The sequence below is a fragment of the Artemia sp. Qi Xiang Cuo genome, chromosome 14 (genome assembly GCF_049724085.1).
Source record: "Artemia sp. Qi Xiang Cuo chromosome 14, ASM4972408v1, whole genome shotgun sequence".
NCBI lineage: Eukaryota > Metazoa > Arthropoda > Branchiopoda > Anostraca > Artemiidae > Artemia > Artemia sp. Qi Xiang Cuo.
In genome coordinates, this window is record NC_142807.1 from 24,760,971 (window position 1) to 24,776,419 (window position 15,449).

Below are 15,449 nucleotides of genomic sequence, written 5' to 3' on the forward strand. Positions count from 1 at the left end.
CGTCTTCCCACCCTAAAATGCATGCATGCCTCCCAATAACAAATACTAGTCGTAAATAATGGGCAATTTTTATAGCTTGAAGACCTTTCCCCTGGGGATGTGGAAGGGGGCATGTTATTTCTAGTTATTGGGCTTTTCAACTATGATGAACAAAATGGCTCTATCAAAATTTTAATCAGACAATTTTGGCGAAAAAAGGGGTGGAATATGGTCTAGTTGCCCTCCAATATTTTTGGTCAATTAAAAAGGGCAGTCGAACTTTTAATTACCGTTTGAATGAGCCTTCTCACAATGTTCTAGGACCGCTGGGTCAATACGATCATCTCAAAGGAAAAAAAAAACAAATAAACACGCATCCGTGATCTTTCGTCTGGCAAAAAATACAAAATTCCACATTTTTGCAGAGAGATGCTTGAAACTTCTACAGTAGGGTTTTCTAATACGCAGAATCTGATGGTGTGATTTTCATTCACATTCTATGTATTTTTAGGGGCTTTCGCCCTTTTTTTGAAAATAAAGCAAATTTTCTTAGGCTCCTAACCCTAGATGGGTAAGACTAAACGTGATGAAACTTATATATTTGATATCAGCATAAAAATAAGATTCTTTTGATATAGGCTATGTATTGGTATCAAAAATCAGTTTTTAGAGTTTCGGCTACTATTGAGCCGATTCGCTCCTTACTTACAGTTCGTTACCACGAACTGTTGGAAATCGATTTATGTGCAATATATAAATCAAACTACTTTTACTACTACTGCCGCTAACAACTCACTGGCGGACCAAGCCGGCTGTGGCTTGGTGCTGCATCGATTTCTTCTATAAAATAGGTAGAAATATTGACTTTCAGTCTCTTGGGTCAACTCTAGTCAGTGTTTTTGTACTTTTACTTAAAAAAATGAATTAAGAGATCCAGCATAGCTGGGAGATCCAGCAGCATATTGACTTTCAGTCTCTTAAGTCACCTCTAGTCACTCTTTTTGCAATTTTACTTAAAAAAAAATAATTAAGAGATCCAGCATAGCTACTGTTAGTACTGTTACTACTACTGCCGCTAACACCTCACTGCCAGACCAAGCCGGCTGTGGCTTGGTGCTGCATCGATTTCTTCTATAAAATAGGTAGAAATATTTACTTTCAGTCTCTTAGGTCATCTCTAGTCAGTGTTTTTGCAGTTTTACTTAAAAACAAGAATTAAGAGATCCAGCATAGCTGGGTCATCACTTGAATTATAAAGGAGAAATCGATTTATGAATAATATATAAATCCTACTACTGTTACTACTACTGCTGCTAACAGCTCACTGCAGTACCAAGCCGCCTTGGTCCAACACAGCTGTTCACGCTACTCCTTCATCCCAATTTATTCCAAGCTTCGCTCTTTACCCCCTCCCAACAATTTCTACTTTCGTTTAAATCCTCGGTTATGACCTTTTCCGACCCCATTTGGGCCCGATATTTGAAGATTTTTTCCATTGAAGGGGCAAGAATTGCCTGAAGAATTTTTCACATGAGAAGATTTCCATCATCACTTGAAAAACAATCAGAAAGTAAATAAAAAAACCTTTTCTCAAATGAAATTAGGCTAGGGAAAATTTTTCAGTTAAAATCATCCACAAAATATTTTCAGGGGGGATTTTGTAGTAATGATGGAATTGTACGGTGGTAATTCCCGGGAGGAGTATTTCATGTGGGAATTCTTCTTGGGGGACTGGAATTTTCATCTAGGGGGAGTGGATTTCCCTGGAATTATTTAAAAAACGATTAGAAATTAAATTAAAGAAAAAAACAACTTTTTTCAACTGAAAGTAAGGATCAACATTAAAGCTCAAAACGAACGTAAATTATTCCGTGTATGAGGAGGGCTGCCCCCTCTTCAATACCCTACTCTCTACGCTGAAGTTAGACCTTTTTTCCTAATTCTTTAAGAACGATTCCTGAAACACAGGGACCGTTTCATTAGAATCAGAAGCTTTTCTAAACGTACTGAAAAGCTTGACCGTAGTTTTTCAGCTACAAGTAAGGAGCAACATTAAAACGTAAAACGTACATGAGTTATTCCGTATATGAGGGGGGCTCCCTTCTCCTCAACTCGTCACTCCTTAATTTTAAGAACAGCTATTGGAACGCAATGACCGTTGCACTGGAATAAGTACTTCTTTCAAAACACTAAACAACTTTAACATAACAAACAAAGGGTTGAGTAGGAGGCAGCCCCCTCATTTTGGAATATTTTCTGTTCCTTTTATGTTTTAATACTGATCCTTAATTTCAGTTGAAAAACTCCCCCCCCCCTTAATTCTAAAAATAATTAGAGATGGTCCGATAATCACACTGGATGTCCACTACTTTAGATGCAAGAAAAATGCAAGTGAGATTTAAGATTAAATTTAAGATTAAGATTAGATTAAATTAGAAAATAAAGGCAACATTAAATTGCTTCCAAATATTAAAAGTAATTATCTCTAAATTCTAATTTATTGTATGTATAAGCTATGAAATGAAGTCCGAATTTATATTTTGCATTAATAATCTAAATTTACTTAAGACTCATTTCAGATCCACAATTTCGTTTTCCTTTATTAATTTATAAAAAAAACTTTCTCAAATGAAAATAAATAGCAACACTAAGACTTAAAACAAACAGAACTTATTCCGCATATGAGGGGGGCTTCCTTGACGGTAAAATTTACGCTATTATTTGACTTCTATTCCAATTTTTTAAGAAAGCTTGCTCAAATACAAAGCCCGTTGATTTGGAAGGAGAAGCACTGTAAAACTCGAGCGCAAAGAGTGAGGGGCTGAGGAGGGTGCAATCCCCTCTCACATGTGAATAATGTCAATTCTTTTTAAGTTTTAATGTTGCTCTTTACGTTCAGTTAAGAAAACTTTTTTTTATTACATTTTTCTTCCTTTTTCACAGTATACCTGTGGTTACTTTAAATGCGAGGAGGGCTACCATTCATCGGCGTAGGCAGCATTTTGTCTAAGGAAGACAAATAGAATTGGCGTAGGCAGCCAATTCTGTGATATGGGGAGGGGGGCTTATAAATACCTAGAGGTCATTTTGATAAAAGTCTTTAGAAACTCGTCATTCTATATGTTGCTAAAACTCAGCCTTAAGCAATAGCTATGCTCTACTTTTACCGCAATTCTGTAATGTAATGCACCTACTATCCTAATTCCAATTTCCAGAAAACCAGAAAACATAAACATCATAAAAGTGACTTAACACAAATTACATCTCGATTAGATAACAGCTTCTTGCTTCAAGAATTCAGTTCAATAGTTTAAAGTTGGGGAATATTAAACATTAAATTTGAAATAGGGGAGATCCTAGAAACTTCGAAAAGGGCTCATTCGATTGGAAATTGGAGTGACTTGTGCCCTTTTTGATAGTTGAAAGCGATTAAAAGGCAACTAACACCCCTTCGATGCCCACCATTTCCCCAAACACATCCAATACAAATTTTGAGATAGCCATTTTGTTCAGCGCAGTTGATTTCGAGTTAGAAATTATGTTTTTGAGGCGGACACTCCCCTACAGCCCTCAGGGCAAGGGTTGTAAGTTTGCCCTGGGGGCATATCAGGGGTTTATAGAAAGCTTTGTCGTAGAAACTTCAAAAAGGGCACATTCGATTGGAAATTTAAAGGGCTAGTGCCCTTTTTAATAGTCGAAAGTGATTTGAGGGCAACTAACCCCCCTCTCACGCCCACCTTTTCCCCTGACACATCCAATCAAAATTTTGAGATAGCCATTTTGTTCAAGGTAGTTGAAAGTTCTGGAAATTAGGTCTTTGAGGATGACAACCCCCTCCCACAGCCTTCAAGGCAAGGGTTGTAAGTTATGCCCTGGGGGCATATAATGTTTTTATAGAAAGCGTTGTCGTAGAAACTTCAAAAGGTGCTCATTTGATTGGTAATTGAAATGGCTAGTGTCCTTTTTAATAGTCGAAAGTTTTTGGAAGGCAAATAACACCCCTTCCACGCCCACCATTTATCCAAACACAGTTATGCCCTGGGGGCATATAATGTTTTATAGAAAGCTTTGTCGTTGAAACTTCAAAAAGGGCTCATTCGATTGGAAATTCAAAGGGCTAATGCCCTTTTTAGTAGTCGAAAGTGATTGGAGGGCTACTAACGCTTCTCTCACGCCCACCTTTTCCTCAAGCACATCCAATAGCCATTTCGTTCAAAGTATTTGAAAGGTCCGGAAATTATATCTTTGAGGATGACACTCACCCACGGCCCTCAGGGCAAGGGTTGTAAGTTATGCCCTGGGGGTATATAAGGTTGTTTATTGAAGGCTTTGTCGTAGAAACTGGAAAAAGGGCTCATTTGATTGGAAATTTAAAGGTTTCGTGCCCTTTTTAATAGTCGAAAGTGATTGGAGGGCAACTAACCCCCCTCTCACGCCCTCCTTTTCCCCAAACACATACAATCAAAATTTTGAGATACCCATTTTTTTCAAAGTAGTTGAAAGGTCCGGAAATTATATCTTTGAGGATGAAACTCACCCACAGCCCTCAGGGCAAGGTTTGTAAGTTATGCCCTTGGGGTATATAAGGTTTTTATTGAAAGCTTTGTCATAGAAATTTGAAAAAGGGCTCATTTGATTGGAAGTGCAAACGGTTAGTGCCCTTTCTAATTGTCGAAAGTGATTGGAGGGAAACTAACCCCCCTCCCACGGCCACCTTTTCACCAACCACATCCAATCAAAATTTTGAGATAGGTCTTTGAGGATGGTAACCCCCTCAGAGCCATCAGGGCCAGGGTCTTAAGTTATGCCCTGGGGGTATATAAGGTTTTTATATATAGTGATGTTGTAAAAACTTCAAAAAGGGTTCATTAGATTGGAAATCGAAAGGGCTAGTGCCCTTTTAATAGTCTAAAGTGATTGGAGGGCAACTAACCCCCCTCTCACGCCCACCTTTTCCCCCAACACATCCAATCAAAATTTTTAGATAGCCATTTTGTTCAACGTAGTTAAAAGTTTCGGAAATTAGGTCTTTGAGGATGATAACCCCCTAAGAGCCCTCAGGGTCAGGGTTGTAAGTTATGCCCTAGGGGGCATTTAAGGTTTTTATAGATTGCGTTGTCGTAAAAACTTCAAAAAGGGTTCATTCGATCGGAAATTGAAGGGGCTAATGGCCTATTTAATAGTTGAATGTGATTGGAGGGCAACTAACCCCCCTCTCACGCCCATCATTTCCCCAAACACATCCAATAAAAATTTTGAGATATCCATTTTGTTCAACATAGTTGAAAGTTTTTGGAAATTAGGTCTTTGAGGATGATACCCCCCCCCCCGTCCACGGCCCTCGGGGTAAGGGATTTAAGTTATGCCCTGGGGGCATATAAGGTCTTATAGAAAGAGTTGTCGTAGAAACTTCAAAGAGGACTCATTCGATTGGAAATTGAATAGTCAAAATTTCGATTTAATAGTCACAAGTGATTGGAGGAAAACTAACCCCCCTCTCACGCGCATCATTTCCCCAAACACATCCAATAATAATTTTGAGATATCCATTTTGTTCAACATAGTTGACAGTTTTTAGAAATTAGGTCTTTGAGGATTATAACCCCCCCCCCCCCCACAGTCCTCGGGGTATGGGATTTAAGTTATGCCCTGGGGGCATATAAGCTTCTTTAGAAAAAGTTGTCGTAGAAACTTCAAATAGGGCTCATTCGATTGGAAATTTAATATGTCAAAAATTTCGATTGAATAGTAAAAAGTGATTGGAGGAAAACCAAAACCCCTCCCACGCCCACCATTTCCCCAAAAGCATCCAATAAAAATTTTGAGATAGCCATTTTGTTCAACGTAGTTGAAGAGTTTGGAAATTATGTCTTTGAGGATAACACAGAGCATAACTTATAGAAGGGTTGTAAGTTATGTCCTGGGGGTATATAAGGTTTTTTTTATAGAAAACGTTGTCGTAGAAACTTCAAAAAGGGCTCATTCGCTTGGAAATTGAAAGTGCTAGTGCCCTATTTAATAGTCAAAAGTGATTGGGGGGCAACTAAAGCCCCTGTTACGCCCACCATTTCCCCAAACACATACAATCAAAATTTTGAGATAGACATTTTGTTCAACGTAGTTGAAAGTTCTTGAAATTAGGTCTTTGACAACGTTGTCGTAGAACTTCAAAAAGAACTCGTTCAATTGGGAATTAAGAGGGCTAGTGCCCTTATTAATAGTCAAAAGCAGTCGGAGGACGAATGCCCCCCCATACCCATCATTTTCCCAAACATTTCCGATCAACATTTTGATACAGTAATTTTGTTGAACGTAATTGAAGGGTCCGGAAATTATGTTTTGAGTATGACAATCCTCCACAGCCCTCAGGGCTAAGGTTGTAATTTATACCCCTGGGCATATAACGTCATATAGATATTGTTGTCGTAAAAACTTCAAGAAGGGCTTTTTCGACTGGAAATTGAGAGGGCTATTTCCCTTTTTAATAGTCGAAAGCAATCAGAGAGAGAATCGCCCCATCTCCATCATTTCCCCAAATATTTCCGATCAGTATTTTGGTATAGGACTAGTCATTTTGTTCAACGTAGTTGAAAAGTCTGGAAATTATGTCTTTGAGGATGACAACCCTCCCCCATTAGCCCTCAAGACAAGGGTCGTAACTTATGCCCTTGGGGCATATAACGTTTTTATAGAAAGTTTTGTCGTAGAATCTTCAAAAAGGGCTCATTCGATTGGAAATTGAAAGAACTAGGGCCTTTTTTATCAGTCAAAAGTGATCAGGGGCAAATGTCCCCCTCCACGCCTATCATCTACCCAGACACTTCGAATCAAAATTTTGATATATCCATTTTGTAAAGCCTATTAGAAAGGTCTGGAAGTTATGTCTTTGAGGATAACAAATCCCTCACAGCCCTCAGGGCAAGGGTTGTAAGTTATGCTATTGGGACATATAGGGTTCTTATAGAAACTGTGGTCATACAAACTTCAAAGGGGGCTCACTGTATTGGTAATCAGACGCTCTAGTGGTCTTTTTAAGAGCAAAGAGATCTGAGGGCACCTACCCTCTCCCCCTACACACACGTCATATTGTCCCGAAATACGTCTAATAATTTTGAGATACCCATTCTATTCAAAATAGTCTAATGTTTTCACTTTTATAACTTTAAAAAATCAAAAATTTACTAAGATTTTAAGGAATAAATATCAGCATATGTATATTAAGCTTACAATGCTCATTTTTTTCATTTGAATTTTTTTCAGAAAGTACAAATTATATCCAGCTTTTAGAAAGCATAAGGTTTAGAACCTTACACAGATTAATTTCTGCTCGTTTTGAGTTTGACTTATTTTAATTTCTGTTTGTTTTGGGTTTCATTTATTCATTGATACTGATTTGTGGTAGTTGTATCCTTGGCAAATTATCTGATTCGTTTTTTTTCATTTTTGGTTTAATGGATTTCTTTAAATTTTTTTGAAAAACTTATTTTGTGCAAAAAGTTTTTTTGATTCATCTCAATATAGAAGCTATTGGCGCTTCTGGTGGATTATAAAAGCTCAGACAGATGGTAGTGTATCTTTTTAAAATGCCTGGCCTTGATTAATACTTTTACCAAAAATATCAGATTGAATCAAATTTTATGGTGAATAAATCTGTAATTTTGTTCAGATTTTGTCTGAAGGCCTACGCTTAATTACGAATACTAGAAAAGCCATAAACTCACGTTGTATTCTCTTATTTTTTGCCTGTCTTTTTGCAGCTTCCAACACGTGTCATCTTCACTGGTTTGCTGTTAGCATTTTTTCATCCCGCGGGATGGCAAATTCCCACGTTTGGCCACAATACCCGGGATAGGTTTGGCATGCGGCCCCAAGGTGTCCGAAAGTGGACAATGCTTTCAAAATCTATGTAAACAGAGCATTTTAAGGTTGAAGGCAAGCTCAATACCCCAAGATTGATTAACTTTGACGTTGTTTAACCCTATTAAACGATTAGGTGCACTAAACTTCTGTTTTTCCTGTTAAATTTCATTCAAGATAAAATGCTTAAAAGAAAAACAGGGGAGAAAAAAAGGCAACTGGGATCCAGAGAAAAAGAAAAAAACAGCTCTTTCTGTATTATTAGACAAAACGTCAGTCGGATTCTCGGGAAGTACTATGGGTGTCCCTAGAGGAACGCTGCAAGTCTACATGAAAAAGTTCAGAAGCTGAATATCCTCTAAAAAGTCTGGACCTAAGTTTCTTTGGACCCTGTTACGACACATGATAAATATTTACAAAATAACAAGAAAACGGACTAAACACTTACTTGAAAATGATAGATAATATGCATTTTGACTTAACTACCCTAGAAGCACGCAAAATTGCATACACTTATGCCATTACTAAGAGTATAAAAGTGCCATATAAGTGGAAATGCAAAAGTAGTGGAGAGGGTTGAGCAATTAGAGGTAAAGATTGGTACCGTGAGCTTATGACACTTAACTACTTTCAACTGTCACAGCGTAGGAGCTTTCTTTGACAACCTGGAGTGAGGCCTAGATAAACAAATGTTCAGACCACAAGAAATTTGGAATGTTGACGAATCGAGTCTGAAAAAAATCCACAAGCCTGGTAAGATCATTGCACTGTGTGGCCAGATTTAAGTCGGTCACGTCAGCAGAAAGAAGTCAGTTAAGCATGATTTTTGTCTGTGTTAATGTATTGGGAACAAAGTCCCTCTACTTATTTTCCCCCGGAAAACAGTGTCCGGAGATTTTACTAATGGGAACTTTACCAGGAACCATCATGATTGGCTCAGAAAATACTTCTGGCTGGATGAATGCCTCCCATTTTTTGCTTTACTTGCAGCGTTTTATCGATCTGGTCAAACCCTCTAAACAGTCACCAGCATGGGCGCCCATATGGGGGGGCAGGGGGGGGGGCTCTTGCCCCCCTGGCTGAATGATGCTGCCTTATTTTTATATTTTTGTTCTGAGATTTTTATTATATAGCATTAAAAGTAGCAATTAGACGAAGTTTGCCCCCCCCCCCTGGAATTCAGCTTATGGGCGCCCATGGTCACCAGTACTTCTGAAAATAGACGACCAGATCAGCCGATGAATTGAATTGTTTGATCTAGCTAAAAATAATGGTGTTGTACTTTAACTGTCGCAACACACACTGCTCACAATCTGCAGCCTCAAGAAAGGATAGTCATGGGGCCCCTTAAGGCCTACTACAACCAGGAGGATGCAATTATTATGACTGCCCATAAATTTAAAATTGTATCAGTTTATAACATTGCTGAACTTCTTGGCAAAGCATATCCAGGGGCTTTCCCTCTTGAGAATATAATCAGTGGATTCAGTTCAAGTCGGGTTTACCCCACCAACAGAGATGTCTTAAAGGATTATCCTCTTTTCATATATCTCAGACGAAATGCCTACCATATTTAGAGAAGCACTTACAAGGGAAATTTCTATTCTCAGTGCAAGTCCTGTGTTACATTTAGACTCTTTCTTTAACATAGACCTTTAAACGGCTGCAGCACAGGTTCTGTCTGTAAATGAGAAGCAAAGGTCAGCAGATGATTCGTTAGAATAGATCGCCCATGCAAACCCCTTTCCAATAGGCTCAACACAAAAATGAACAGGAAAAAATATGAAAAAGTCAGATGTACCCACTGACAACCCTGTGAAAAGCGCATTACTGCTGGAGATAAAAGCTGTATTTGCCAAGAAAGCCATAGTCCTGCAAAGAAAAAAGTCAAATAAGTGAAAAGGCTAAAAAGCAAAAGGCATGTTTCTCATAACAAGAGTTGCAGTAGGAGTGATGATTCTGATTTAGATGAGCCTGTATACAAAAACTCTTCAGACTCCAGCATGGACGTTGAAGACCACTACCAGCAACTTCCAATTCGACACTTATAAAGTCAAGGCACATTTTACATTTTGAAGATTACATCTTGAATGAGTTGAATAGCCAAGAAAAAAATTCTTGTTCACCATATTATCATTATCAAAAAAGTAGCAAGTGAAGAACTTAAGGTCCGTTCTCCAAAGAATACTGGAATATGAGACTTTTCTCTAACTGACGAGATGGATAGTGTCTTAGGGACAGAACATGAAATGAAGCTGTAACCATTGACAAGTGGAACATCAAGATTAGTGGAACACCTAACTTTTGGTGCTGGTCAGTCAATTTATAATTTGAAATTAATACTCTTTAGTTTTTTTAAACCTCACTGAAATTGGCAAAAGACGAGTTTTAATGTTTTCCTGACCTCTTTTCTCTTTCTTTTGTCAGGTGGCCAAACGTAACCCAGAGACGGCTGAACCAGCACCAGGGTGTCCCAGGTTTGCCACTTTTAACCACTTGCATAGAGAGGCTTTCAGTTGCATAATTTTTGGATTATTTCTAATTGTCTTCTTCAAGGATGGTATTGAATGAGTTACCTTTGCTTTGGTATACTCAGCAACTTCTTATCGCTTGAGTCAATCCCTGGATAATTCAAAAAGTTAAATCCTGCCAATCATGGGCTAGTCTTCTATCGATGTATCGGACCAAAAACCAATATTGACTATCGAAACGTAAATATTGACATAGCAAATGATATTTGGAACTTCCTGCCTATTTCTGAACTTTCTTTCTGCGAATTCGGGCATTAAGATACACTCTTTGAGGCATCTGTCCACCTTCCCCCCGCTACAAAAGAACCACTGCGCTTTTTCATAATAGCAGATGCGCACTTACCTGCTACATATAATTTTATAAAATATGAAGCAAGTCAGTCTTGATAAATGAAACTTCAAAATAAATATCAGAAACGTTTCTTTCAACAAGAAGGGAGCTATCATATCATAGCACCCTTATTCAGGCTTAGTCTAACTAAATGAGGGAAGATGAGAAAGCAATGCCAACCACCCCTCCCCTCCTACACACACAAACACACACACCCATTTCTATATTTAACCGAAGGGTCATAGAAAGTTAGACAAAATGACATTAATGTGTTCTCTGAGATTTTCAACAACTCATAAAAAAAGGAAACTCAACTAGTAAAACATTTTTTTTTCTTTCAACTCATATTAAGAATTTCATAATAATAAAATACAAGGCATAGGCTAGTTGTAGGCTATAGCCAAATTCATCCCATGTCTTGTTCAAAAAGATTTTTCATACTTTCTTATAGTCTTTTAAATAGGAGGGTGGTAATTGTAATGCAATCAACTTCCCTCGTTCCCCGAACTGGAAAGTACAAATGCTCAATACAATATGTGAACGTTCTAAGATAATTATTTTCTATTCGAAATTCAAATACTTTTTCTATCTATTACCGTCAATTGCCGTAGATTAGCTTAATTTCTAATTAAGGTAAATTTTTAGACTCTGCCAAAGTTTAATTTTGTTCCTTTTAGCTAAAAATTTTAAGTGTTGATGTGAGACTGTGGCTTTCATTTTTTTTTAATTAACGTAATTTTTAAAATTAACTTCGTGAGTTAGAGAACCCTGCACAATTTAAACCATATATCTTTCATTATTTCCTTTGTAGTTCATTTGGTAAACATTTGCAAATTCATCTTACCCTTTTCAAGGAAGCAACTAGTGACCTTCTGTAGAACTCTGCGGGTCGTAAGGAATCCTGGTCGAGAAAGACCTGCTCTAACGAGACATAACGAGACAAAATCAACCCAGACAAAACCAAGACGAAAAATATGGGAATACATAGACATAGTCAGTGGTGGTGGGGAGTTTCGAAGCTAACACCAAATTCGTTTCCGCAATCTAACCCAATGTCAATTTTCTGCTTAATTTTGTGCTTTAAGCACGTTGTTTATGTAGTTGGAATGGTATTTTTCCTGTGGCCTCTTCTTTTTTCTATATACTATTTTAAGGACATTCATATTTTTTACAGAGGGTTGAAAAGAATTACTATTATTATTAATAACGCTTTCAGGATTTGACCATAAACAGTCTTGTGTAATTCCCGTATTATTAAGGAAAAGGGGTGCAATGTTCTTTTGCGGGAGGTAGCTCAATCAACCCCTAACTAGCTATCAAATTAATGATTGAATAACCGCTTAACATCTATAATACAAGTTAGAGCTATTTCGTCATATACTATAAAACGGTCTTGGTGTATTTTGTCAGGAGCTATTTGATCAGGAGCTAATTGTCTTTTAAAGACAATCAACGAGAAGCTATGCTCCCAAGAGTTTCAGCATGATAATACTTGACATAACTATGGACTAACTTTCAGCTTGTTTCTAATAGGTCCAAAGACGGCTAGGATATTGCCCACAATTTGACGCCCTTATCGAAGAAATGACAGGACGAGAAACGTTAAGGATATTTGCCAGACTTAGAGGGGTACCAGAGTCATATATTGATAAAATGATTGAAGACCTGAGTAAAAGACTTTTGGTAGCTGAGCATATTGACAAACAGATTAAAGAAATGAGGTAAATTTAACTTGTTTGCTCGATAAAAATTAAGGGATGCAAAAGTGCTACTAAAGTGAGCCATACTGTTTATGTTTGGTTATATGCATTACATGTTTAGCCAAGAAACTTGCAGACTTGAATTGAATTCTTAAACCAGTAAGGTGAAAATTAACGGGTGCGTCAAAAGACGCAGTTTCTGTTCCAGGGAAGCTCAATTACTATAAATACGCCTCAGAGACTTCACTGCTTTCACACTTTTTCAAATTAAAACTTCAAAGTCTATTCATTTTTGTTGATCTTTTCTGTTGTAGAGAAAGAACTATTCTCTGAAAGGACCACTTAACTCCTGTTCTAAGTAAAATCTTCTTTTGGCGCGTTAAAAGCAACCATAATCTTTCTACACAATCAACCATAACCATAATCAACCATATCTGTCGAATAAGTCCAAACTATTATCGATAAGTGAATGACTGTAACATCATACAGAAAGGTCCAGACTTGATTGGAGCCTTTTTAAATTTATTTAATAGTTAAGATGCCTGAAAAATATGTTGTAATTTTATTTGTTGGCAGAGCATTAATGTTTGCTTATCTGGACTTGAACTAAACGCAGAATTTAATCACATGTCCGCGTTCGAAATCGTTGCTCGATTTTAATTATTGAATAACTTAACGCTAAACGAGCTTCCCTGCGACTAAAAAAAGGTGTGAAAAAAAGCAAATCTAGCTCAACTTAAATTACCTTTTCTTAAAGGTCTTACATATACCTAAAGAAAAAAAAATAGAAGAATCACTATGTTTTAGTTTAATTCCCTTCTAGGACCATAATATCCTCCCTTGTGCAGAAAGAGAAAATAAATTTTAACAAAGCCATTAAACTGGTATTTCTGAGTTCTTTTTCGGTTATAGTTGCTCATATATAAGCCAGGCTATGAGGTCACTAGATCAGAATCTAAAACCGTGTACTGATTCTATACAGGTCTTCTTCCTAAAAAAAAAACAACAACAGAAATTAACACAAACAGTAGTAAGTCTAGCACCCCCTATGCTCTCTAAAGGCAAGAGCGTCATTTGTGCTTTACTGAAAACAAATACATTTTAAACGTTTTCTTTTTTATATCGTTAATAAATCAAAACTTTTGAGACTTTCAGAAGTGAATATTTATGTATAATAAACTGTCAATTTAAAATTTTACCAATTCTTTCCAGTGATCTACATATATATATATATATATATATATATATATATATATATATATATATATATATATATATATATATATATATATATATATATATATATATATATATATATATATATATATATATATATATATATATATATATATATATATATATATATATATATATATATTACAATTTCTGCAATAGTAATTTAGGCCTTTTTGTTTAGTTTTCATTGGTATTGTCTTTAAAAGCCTCGGCACGAATAGAACTTAAATAGGATTAAATATTTAGGACTAATTATTTAATTGGCAAAACCATTTCTACCTGCCCCTGTAAAACAAACCGGCAACTGAAACGTCAATGATTAATTATTAACGCCATTTGCTATCAATAGCTCTGGAGCCCTTTTATCTTTGTCCCATATTTTAATTATGTAATGTAATCAAGTAACCTAGAAAAATAGATAAGCACGAAAATTACTCAAATTTTAAGCTATTAAAGATATGGTAATCAGACTTTTTGACATTGAAGCTAATTTTTAGAAAAAAGACAGAAGTATTCGTTATTTAGCAAGTGCCAATATAGCTAGATTTTCGATTGCTGATTTCCAGCTAACTAATCCGTAAGAAATCATCTGCACTTCAAACGTATTTTCACGAGACTGCTTTTCTCAAACTGAATTTAATTTTCAGTGGAGGAAATCGAAGGAAACTAAGTACAGCAGTTGCCATGGTAGGTGACCCCCCAATTATTTTTTTGGATGAGCCGACAACGGGTATGGATCCTGTTGCAAGACGACATTTGTGGAATATTGTAACTGAGCTGAAAAACAGTGGAAAATCAATTGTACTTACTTCACATAGGTAAGTTTACTGACTAATATTCCTTACATTTGATACCATGTAAGGAAGCAATCATTACAGTAAGAATTGGAATCATGATGTTAAGTTTTATGGGCACGTAGTAATGACAAAACGGATACATTGAAGACTAACTTTTACCTGTCTCTGTATCAATTTTATTTATATATATATACATATATATATATATATATATATATATATATATATATATATATATATATATATATATATATATATATATATATACATATATATATATATATATATATATATATATATATATATATATATATATATATATATATATATATATATATATATATATATATATATATATATATATATATATATATATATATATATATATATATATATATATATATATATATATATATATATATATATATATATATATATATATATATATATATATATATATATATATATATATATATATATATATATATATATATATATATATATTTGACGGCCTAGGGCGATTACAAATGATTACGGATTGTTCATAATACGGTAGACACCTCAAGACGGGCACCTGAAACTATAGCTGTAGTTGTTAGGCAGGCTTGGTTGAAATTCCCAGTCCAGTCCTTTGAATTTTGAAACCCTTATCTTTTGAGATCGCTTGAAGGTGGTCTCTAAAGGGGCGGAGCCAGAATTTTTTTTTATTGGGGGGGGGCAAAATAGGTTGATCCGATAATCTTGCGTTATGAGCAAGTTTAATTAACGCAAACTTGAGTTAATTAAGTAAATTACACTACTGTAGACTACGCTCGGGGAGGGGGCGCCCCCTCGCCCCCTGGATCCGCAACTGGGTCTCTGTAAAGGGTTTCCTTCTTCTTTCTGGAGCAGATTTGGTATAGAACCTCGAAGTGGACCACCTGGAATTTAGATCATACCTCACACCTAGCTTTTCCTTCAGTTCAATAAACCCTTCTTTAGACACCTTAGTTACCAAATTTAGGCCTTTTTCCCTTCT

At 36.1% G+C, this 15,449-nt stretch overlaps 1 protein-coding gene across 1 annotated transcript in view; it reads left to right on the forward strand.

Annotated features, from left to right (window-relative positions):
• Positions 1–15,449, forward strand: part of LOC148944293 (phospholipid-transporting ATPase ABCA3-like) — a 233,259-nt gene that overhangs the window by 189,383 nt on the left and 28,427 nt on the right. The window contains exons 28-29 of the mRNA XM_089100087.1: positions 12,232–12,419; positions 14,282–14,452. Of these exons, the coding sequence (XP_088956213.1) occupies positions 12,232–12,419; positions 14,282–14,452 (359 nt within the window). The remainder of the gene's footprint in view (positions 1–12,231; positions 12,420–14,281; positions 14,453–15,449) is intronic.